Source organism: Charadrius vociferus, unplaced genomic scaffold, assembly GCF_000708025.1.
Source record: "Charadrius vociferus isolate BGI_N301 unplaced genomic scaffold, ASM70802v2 scaffold251, whole genome shotgun sequence".
NCBI classification, from domain to species: domain Eukaryota; kingdom Metazoa; phylum Chordata; class Aves; order Charadriiformes; family Charadriidae; genus Charadrius; species Charadrius vociferus.
In genome coordinates this window covers 1029989-1040409 of record NW_009646963.1, presented here as the reverse complement: position 1 = coordinate 1040409, position 10421 = coordinate 1029989, and the positions used below count along the sequence as shown (strand labels likewise).

Genomic DNA, 10421 nt, shown 5'->3' with positions numbered 1-10421 from the left:
TTCCGATCGGCCATTAGCACTTTCGTAAGAGCGTTTCTTGTCTTTGAAATCTCGTGGTGACCTCTCTCTTGAGCTTCTATCTTTATCACGTGATGTTCTATCACGATCTCTTGAACGTTCTTTGTCTCTGGAAGATCTTTCTTTTGAGGATCTGAAAAGTGCAGTAAATTTGAGAATTCAAATTAGTCACAAATCTGTAGCTATCAAACAGCACTTTGATTTTGTATTTTTCTTCTTTTTCCAACCCAACTTTAGATTTATAGAAACAGAAGTGTACGAGAAGATATCAGAAATCATTCTACGCTTCTCCCTTCCCTATTTCCAATTTCATAAGACAAATACTGATAGAGGCAGAATTTAGTCTACATTTATTACAGAGCCCAGATTAAGGTCAATGTGCTTCACTAAATCTCTTATTTTCAACCTCCGCCCTCAAGCCTGCATTAACAGAAGCTTAATTGAAATTTCTAATCTGTAGTCTCCACTTTGGGAAGAATGTCTAGTCTATCTCAGATATGTAAATTACAAATCTAAAAAATAATTTAAAATGGGAGTTTGATTAAAAGCAAGGGGAAATTAACTTGTATAATTCTGGAATGAGGCTATTACATGACAAAGACAAAACAAATCTGGAATCTGTGCTACAATTAGATTTTGTTAGAAGAATTACCCCTTGTGTGATTTTATGATGTTGGTGTGGTGATATTTTTAGATATTTTCCCGTGATAATAGGCATTTTCAGAACTGTTACAATGGAGCCAGAAAAGAGCTGTTCTGTTAAACAGTCCACATCGTTTTAAATTTGGTGAGCTACCTGTACTAGAAGAAAACTGGATTAGACATCCTCCTCTATATTCTCTTACAGAGTGCACCTAAGCCTGCTGTTGAAAAACCTCCCATTTTAAGACATACTGCAATCATAAAGATTCCAATATACACTTTCAGAGCAAAATCTTTGCAGCATGCTACAAAGCTAGCCACTAATTTCTTAGTCCAAAAAAATCTGGTGTACTGGACAGTGAGACTGTGCTCTCTCCACTTACAGAAAGTTACTGTCATCACCTCAAAGCTTCAAAGCTAAAGTCTACGTAATGCTCCTGCACTCATTTCCTTTTACAAGCTTACAAAAAAGTGACCTTTCATTTTTTTCATTTTAGCTCCTCAGCTGGAAAGATTACTTTCCCTATGATGCCGTGTTTTGCAAGGCTCAGTATTTGCCAACACCGAGACCCACAGGCACCACTCCTATTCCACGAAGCACGCGTCAAATAAGAAGAGGAGCTACACGCTGAAGAAGTAGTTAATACTGGAATTAGTACAGCTGTTTCACAAGTATTTTGCGCTGGAAGTCCTCTGCAGAACTAACAATGCTTCCAAACTGGTTGACTCAGGCTAACTCTAGTAATTCATCCTAGAACAGGCAGACAGATAGGACGTGATGCCATCCACAGCCTTGGCTTTTCATTCAACACATTTTTGGAGGAATATAAGATGCATTCATCCAGCTGTCCCATCTCTCTACAGTTGAGTTGAGTCTCTGATCAGCTGACAAGAAGGAAGACTGCCTTTAATGAATCACAGCACCGTGGCATGAAAGTTTACATAATCGCTTTAGCTAGCAATAATACTACGGGAAGACTTAGAACCAAAATACTATTCCTGCCTTTCTCAAGGGCAAGGTATAGCCTTTGGAATCAGAACCTCTACTAGACTTGCAATATCTAGAATGCTTGGAAAGCATTACTTCCTAACTCATCAAGTGGATTCTTCAGCAGAAACTGCCTCCTTCACCAGGTATGTGGGCAGCATCCACACACTCATGTTCACCAACTATGAACTGCGTTACAGTATGCAATACCAGTTCCAAGACAGTATCTGCAGATGCCTGCACTGGGTCTGAGGACAAAAAACCGTAAGTAGCCTTGGACAAAAATCCTAGGACAGCCTTGGCAGTCTGGGAAAATCCTTGAGCAGCCAGTCAGATCTAGGAAAGCAGGGAAAGATGCAGTTAGAGTTTCAAACCTTCCAAGGGGTAAGATGTTTGATTAAATGGGCCTGTGCTCCCCCAACCCCACTCTGGCTTTCTCATCCTCAGGAAAAAAAAAAAAAAAAAAAAAAAAAAAAAGGGGGGGGCAGAAAAAAAAAAAGAAAATAATCTGTACTTCTCTCTACCACAGCAGAGAATTAGCAGAGGGCGAGAATGTTCTGTTGTCAACCAGGATTTGAAGGACATTTAAAAAAAAAAAAAATCTAGATGCGAAGAGTGGGATCTCTCTCACACAGCTTTAAATGTCTGCAGTGTAAACATCTAAGCTAATCAGCCAGATTTCCTTAACAGTCTGCAGAAGAAATAGACACTTTAAGGCATGATTTGTCTCATCTTAAAATAGACACAAAATTATGTCAGATAAGCCTGTAATGAAACTCATGAGATTTACATCTGACCTAGTCATCTAAAGCCAGGTGAAATGAAACCCCATTTTGAAGTCCATTCCCATAGGACTTCAGGTACTCTATGTGTCCATACAAAGTGTGTGTGGGAGTACATTAGCCCTTGTCGCATAAATTCTTGCAAGTGGGCTCAAGCGTACTAACACAACCACCTCTCAATGTACCCACATTTAGGTCTGCTGTCATGATTGATCTTATCATTGAGTATGTATCTCAACATCTAACTGCAAATATTCACTTTCCCATTGCAAATCAAGAAGCACAAATTACTTATTTTGTTTCTAATGAGATGAATCATTTTAGTTATTTGGAACTTATAGCCAACAGCGAGGAAAAGTAAGACTTTATATTTAGACCTGCTCTTGATAAGCCAGTAATCCAAGCCTGGGCAGACCCAGGGTTCCTATTACCTTAGGCACGTTGGTCCACTAGATGGATTCCCGTTATCTTAGACACATTATTACTAAGATCACACGTGAACTATGGGGTATATGACACAAAATGCCCTAAGCCTCTGGGAGAAGGACAGGAATGCAATAGGTTAGTTTTATATTACAGTAAACTTACCCGGGATTGCAACTGACTAAAAGCTATAACTACCTGGAATATGTTCTTTCCCTGTCATTCCAGAAAATTTTTTCAGTTTCATTCTTTTTAGTCAGCAACGGTCAAACTGAATTTTATTTTGAAAGAATTTTTGTGTAATATTCTTTGTGTCATGTATTCTTAGCAGAGATGTTGTTTTGTCTAGTCTTATTTTGGCAACACTTTCTACAGTATGTCTGAATGCCGATTCAAAACTAATTTTTTGAGTTGCCTTTTACAATACAGGTAACAATGTTCATTCCAAAGAGCTTTTGGAATTGCCAGATACTCTATATACATTCAGTTGTGCCCATAGAGTGTGGAGGTCCGCTCCTTACATTACTAAATTTGAAATGGGATCCCAGTCATTAAGAGATGTGCATCTACCCACCTGTTCATAGGGTGAACGACGATACAGATTAAAGAAAACCAATTTGTCAGACAAATTTATGTATTTGTAGAACTTCCTCAGATATAGCACACAGAAACATCTCTAACTTTCAGAATTAAGATGTATCTGAGAGGCAGGAGGTTTTCGTTTTATGTGAAAGGCTCTTTGGAAAATACCTTCTGGAGAAGGGTGGACAGGAAAACCAGAAGGAACTGCATGGTTTGCTGCAAGCAGTAATTCCCAGCATGCATTTGCCAGTGATAACGTTGTTATACAGAACAAAATGGAAAATTAATTCCAGAAGAACATCAAGTGTTTCTCCAGTAAGAAGTCTAATCGTTTAGTATACTTGCATATTGAAGCCACAATGGGTGTGATCAAAACTAAAATGCCCCAAAATCACACCGAAGGCTTTAGGTTAACATAAAATGATGCAACTCTTCCCACATAGCAACTATAACTCCACACTTCTCAAGGCAGCCCTAGAATTAGTGGCACCATGTGCTGCCACTGCTGCAGCTTTCAGTTGTCATTCTGCTGCTTCTGGTGTCACACTCTGCTCTTCTGCAAGCGTTTGGCAAAAGCACCATGTTCCCCAGATCTGAACTTACTTGGTTATTCAAAACCAAAAGGCTACCAACTCCTTCCTGAAGTAGTTAACTTGCTGGACTGTGTCTTATTTTCCATAGTATTTCTGGTCAGAATTCCTTGGACAACTGAACCTTTTGAGCTTAAGGAAGACAGGCTTGAATAAAGGTATTTCATACCAGGATTTTAAGAAATTCCTCCTCCAAACAACGAGGTCAAAAATAGAATTTGGCAACGAGTACTTCCCTGGACTAGAAAAAGAGTTCTTAGGAGACAAGGAAATACAATACATTTCAGCCTGCAAGTTCAGGTTTATTTTCTGGCATCAACTGTGGTGTGGCATTCCACAGAAAGACTTCTCCCACATTCATGTGAAAAGCAGCTCTAATAGCTAGAAGGGCATCTCTAAAATGGAGGTATCCAGCCTGGCTGCAAGTTCAATAGCTATCCTGGCCCCAGTAAAGCAAGATCATAGTTCTGAAGATTCTTTACTCTCTTGAAAACACAATATACATACTTTAAGAGTTAAAATTTCGCTTGACCTCAGAGAAATAAGAGGTATGAGCTGCTGATGATGGCACAGCAGTTTTTTCCCCTCAAGTTAACAGTAACGCAAAACTCTTGTTTGTACCAAGGATTCTTCCAACATAGGAGTGCGTCTCATTCCTTCAGGGCAGGAACTGACATCAGCTGAAATATTTCCAGTACTGAACACCGTAAGGTTGATACAAAATTTGAAGGGCAAACTTTGATAGCAATGTCCTGGTTTGAGGTAAAACAGAACCAATTTTGGTCAGTAACTTCGCTTCTTAGCTGGGCCTCTCTAACAACTGAAATTAACAGCATATTGTGCAGACAATGTTCACTCTCTCAGGGTGATAAGACCTATGTTTATAGCTGATGCCCAGCCATGGTATGCAGAGAGGACCTTGCTTATACTTATTGCTATAACACCCAAGGCCAACCAACTTTGTTATTTGCCCCGTTGGAGGGTCGGAAGCGGAAAAGCATAGTGGGGTCCCACTGCAAGGAGGAGCGAACAGGACAGGTGACCCAAAACTGACCAACAGGGTATTCCATCCCAGCTGCCTCATGCTCAGTATAAAGGCTGAGGGATCGAAAGGTCAGCTCTCTTCTTGCAATGGCTGACGTCTGAGGAGGACTCTATTCATCTGCCTGCGATCCCGATCCTGAATGCAGATCCGGAATCCAGTTCCTGTCCGTCGCTGAGTCCAGCCTGGGACTGCCCCAGTGCCAGCTGGTGTCGTGATTGTCATCTCGGGAGCTTGATACGGTTTTGTATATATTTCATTTTTTTTTTCTTATTTTATTAATAATATTTCATTAAAGTAGTTTAGTTCCTTCTAAACTCGTAAGTCTCTTTTTCCTCCTCTGCCCCTCTCTCTGAAGAGGGGTAGAGGAGAGCATCTGTCGGTCCCATCTGGGGTCTTTCAGGTCCCCAGTAGCCGATTTGGCCTAAACCACGACAAGCAACTTGCAAAAGGACACTGACTTCATCTTCAAATCGCCTTGTGCTTTTTCAATTCCTCTTTGACAGCTGAGACTGACAGGTTTACTGTTGTATGGATGGCACCAATGGTCCACACTGTTTTTGTTCTTACATATTTCTCTGCCAACATATAGAGGATAATGCACCATTTGCATTATGCATATCATATTGGAGAGTTTGAACAACTACGATGAGAATCCCAGAACAATCATTCAGTATAGTTTTCTTTGAAGGACAGAAATTGAGTCTTGCAAGGCTGGACTTTAAAGTTGAAGAATTAAAGGCAATATAAGCATATACTCTATATGGTTCATCCAAGTTAAAAAAGTGATGATTCAAAGGAAAACGTCAATTTTAAGACTGAAAAACTACAGGTTTGAAGATTTGCTAATCTGCCATTGTGAATGCCTTGAAGAGGCAGGCTCTTTACAGTAACTGTGATGACAGGCTACAATCAAGATGGAAATTGCCAAGTCTGAAATGTTAACTTTAGGACACTAAAGAACACCCTGAAGAATTTTAAATACCAGACACTACTGACTATATCAACTAGAGTGCCGGGCATTTAATTTTTATCCATGTGAAACAAAAATAAGAAGAAGAAAAAAAAGGCTTGGACCAATCCTGCCTTTCATGCTTTCTTACAGAGCAAAATAAGACTACAGTCATCTGCTTACTCCAGGAAGAAAAAAAAAAAAAAAAGCAGCTCTTTTTTAGGGCAAAGAGCCCATGAAATATTTGAACACATCCAAACACTTTTTTCTACATCCTTGGTGATCTGACTCCTAAAATAATTTGAATTATAAACCCTGAATGTGTGGCCACTTCAAAACCAGATCTTTTCTCTTCTTGCAAGTCGACAGTCTGTCAGGGTTTTACAACTGGGGACACCATACACTATACTGCACTCAAATCTATGCCACAGTGGCTGACCTATACAAGAAAGGAATCCTGCTTATGAGAAGACCTCCCTACCAGATGCCTTGCTGTGCAATTCCAACAGTCTTCTAAATTATGCTTACCTCACTCATCTAAAATGAGCCAGCAAATCCTCAGCAGCAGACAGCAATTGAATCATTCAAAAGCAACAGCCCCAGACTACTTTCTGCAGTAATCCTTGTTATGATTTGAGGAACCCAAAACAATTTATTGTCGTTTAGACAATTATTCTATCACCCGATGACCCCTCCCCACCTAGGAAGGGGAACTGGGAAAAACAAGGAAACCCAAGGGTTGAAATATAAACGGATTTAACAGAGTAAGACAGAATAATTAACATTAATAATACTAAAGGACCGATGTTGATACCAATACCAATATAAAATATACAAGGATTATACTCAGCCAATTGTATCAGTAGGAAGCTGTGCACTCCCAGCAGTGGACAGCAAATGTCACACACGGGAGTACTATGACTTTGGGAGGAAGGGAAGGCGTCAGGGGTCCAGCACCAGAGAAAAAAGTTCTCAGAATCACAGCCATCAAGGAAAAGAGAGAAGTCCTCAGCAAACTTTCTAATTTATATTGAATGTGACATTCATGGTATGAAATAATCCTCTTGGCCAGCTTGGATCAAATGCCTGGATCTTGCTCCTCCTCATCCCTGCACCTGGTAAGCTCGAAAACACTGAGACCTTGAAACCCCCATACCATAGCTGGCTATAAAGTAAATATTTTCACAAATTCAGGCACTAGGGTCTTCTAAAAGTGCAGTTTTCCCAAGCATTAGAAAAGACTTTACTGCAAAGTAAAATTACTGAAAGAGAATTTAGTCCTTTGTTGCTCAAACCAGGACATCCTTCAATGAGGGGTTAAGCCACTTTCCTTGCAAAGCAGCTTCTTCAGATGCAATGCAATTTATTTTCAGGCATATCTACACTTGTTTTTATCGGGCGCAGTACACAACAGACAGGCTCCAATGCTGGGAACAAGAGCCCAAGGGCAAAAGCAAATGGACGACGCTTGGACGACGCTAAGACGACTGCCAATATCCCTGGGTTCAAATGGAGATCAACTGGAGATCACTTTCTACACAGCAGGAAGTTGGTAGTATTATCATCTTGACAACAATACCTTATATCACTTCTTCAAAACAGGAATAATACATAATCCTATTATTTTTATTAAAAAAAAACCCACTACTGTATGTCAAATCATAAACATGCTAAAGGTGTAACTGAAACCTGAGACAGTCTCAATGTGTTTAAAATACTGTCATGGTTTCAGTTGGGATCAAGTTAACTTTTTTGCTAGCAGCCGCTGTAGTGCTACGGTTTGGATTTAGGATGGGAATAGTGTGATAGCACACTGGTCGTTTTGGTTGTTGCTTTCTGCCCCCCCCCCCCCCCCGCCAGTGAGCAAGCTGGGAGGGCACAAGAAGTTGGGAGGGGACACGGCTGGGTCAGCTGACCCCAACTGACCAAAGGGATACTCCATGCCATATGACTTCATGCTCATTATATAAAGCTGGAGGAAGAAGGAGGAAGGGGGTGATGTTCAGAGTGATGGCATTTGTCTTCCCAAGTAACTGTTAGGTGTGATGGAGCCCTGCTTTCCTGGAGATGGCTGAACACCTGCCTGCTGATGGGAAGCACTGAATGAATTCCTTGTTTTGCTTTGCTTGTGTGCGCAGCTTTTGCTCGACCTATTAAACTGTCATTATCCCAACCCACAAGTTTTCTCACTTTTACCCTTCTGATCCTCTTCCCACCCTGCTGTGGTGGGGGCGAGCAAGCAGCTGCATGGTCCTAGTTGCCGTCCGGGGTTAAACCACGACAATTAGCAAGTGCTGAATGTAAACTTAATTTAGTGAGAAAACTCTCATCATGCATCTAGGAAAAGCCATTTATTTCTAGGCCAACATTTACCTCTTTTTGGAGCTGCGTTCTCGGCTTCTCTCCCTGGAACTATGCCTGCTTCTATGATGGCTGCGACTCCGGCTACGGCTGTTAGAGCGAGACCTGTGACGATGGCGTTTCTCACGGGATTTGGAACGAGTTCTTCTCTTTCGTTCCCGGGAGGCTGAGCGAGACCGATGTCTGCGGCGATCTCGGGACCTAGATCTAGGAATAGAAAGGACTTAAACCAGACACTGCATTCACCTAGCTACTGTATCAGTGTATTCTGAATATTATACACTCTATGTACAAGCAAATCTGTATAGAGAATGGTCTGCAGTGTTCAGAGCTATTGGATTGTCCTATGACAGGCAGAGAGGGGAAAGCAACATTAGAAATCCTACAAAGTCCTTTGTGACTAATGCAGACAATTTTATAGTTAATTCATGACTGTATGTATGGTTACAGCACAGCCAATTCAGGCTTCTGAAAGGAATTAAAAATATGGAACAAATTTACTTTTTAAAAATTTTAAACGCTTGTCTTTATCAGGCAGTTGTAGAACTTTGTGATGCAATAGTAAGTATTATCTGCCAGAACGTACATATCATGATGTTCTGTGAAAACAGGTCTATATCCTTCTCATAGCTACTACAATAAAACTAGCCTGGAAGGTTCTAAACACCATACAAATTAATTATTTTCTTTCCTTTTTTTTTTTTAATCACTTTGCAATAATACCTCACTGGTGACCTTCAACCCTGTAGGTTAGCAAGAAAACTCATAATATTGATAGGTCCTATGTAGAGAGTTAACCTGGTGCTTAGGATTTTAAAAACATGGGTTTTCACCAAAAGCTATTAAACACAAGCTTCTGTTTTAACCATTTTTTGGAATAAAAAGTTGCATTGTAGTAGCCACAAAATGGATGCACACATATAAACTTGGTAGCATAGTGATAAATACTGTATAAACACAGAGAGTTGACTATGTAATAGAAGGCTTTGTCTGTAAAGATGGACATCTTAAACTAATAGTGCTAGAGGAACTTAAAATGTTCCAGCTTGCAAAAGGCTGGCTTCACTGACGGTATTCCTTGTCTGTAGATGTATATACCTTTTGGTATGCTTGCTGTGGGATCTGGACCTGAAATAAATGGAAAATAGTACATGAATTTTTCTTATAGAATCTTATTACAAGATCAAGTACAATTTAACAATAATAAACCAAACTAGTTGACCTGTTACTGTATTTCTCATTTTACTAGCAATTATTTAAAGGCCTTTTATTTGATGTTAACATCTTTGTAAAATATTTACCAGGAAACACATCTCTCTGACAACTGTTTTGTATTTGATGGGGTTTTTTATTTATTTTTGAGCCCCCATACTATAAACCCAAAATAATATCTAATCTGCATTTTTATTCCCAACCCTCCCACAGAAAAAGCTTATAGTTCACGTCAGTAACCCCTTATTTCTTGTCAGGCACGTATTATGAGACTGCAACATATTTCAAAGTTTACATTGTTAACCTCTTGAACTGACATGTCAAGAGAACTGCAGTTCAGATGCCATTCCGCTCTAGCCCCACAAGGCTTGGAAGCAACTATTTCATAGAATAGAGAATTACATTTCTTAGTCATACATTCAACTACTTCCAATACGGAAAATTTCTAACATCTATAAAGAAAACATCAAACATTTAACAGATGTTAAACTCACACGTGTGTAAGCTCACATCTGTAAGGTCTCAAAAAAAGGTACACACCTGAAAATTATCTCATTTAAAGGCCATTTGTTCAAAAATGTAGAGACACTTCTACCTGTATTTTTTAAAAAGGTTTTCCATGAAAACAATTCAGGTGTTATGAGTTAGACATGAAATTCACTCTCAATTCTTGCAGTTTTCCACAGAATGCAGACTATTATGATTTTGGAGATTTAGAAATGTGTATGAACTACATCATAGTTTTCCCATTAAATTTAAATAGGTCATTATGTATATGCAATTAAAACAGATCCCTACCTCCTTAGTTTCTCCCTTTCTTCTCTTTCCC

The 10421-nt window shown here is 39.7% G+C and overlaps 1 protein-coding gene across 1 annotated transcript in view; it reads right to left on the bottom strand.

The window, feature by feature from the left end:
* The window catches only part of LOC104295470 (putative RNA-binding protein Luc7-like 2), a 42815-nt gene that overhangs the window by 882 nt on the left and 31512 nt on the right, over positions 1-10421 (bottom strand). Inside the window, exons 8-11 of the mRNA XM_009895227.1 lie at positions 10391-10421; positions 9479-9508; positions 8393-8587; positions 1-151 (exon numbers count right to left, since the gene is read on the bottom strand). The exon at positions 1-151 is cut by the window's left edge and continues 882 nt beyond it. Of these exons, the coding sequence (XP_009893529.1) occupies positions 1-151; positions 8393-8587; positions 9479-9508; positions 10391-10421 (407 nt within the window). The remainder of the gene's footprint in view (positions 152-8392; positions 8588-9478; positions 9509-10390) is intronic.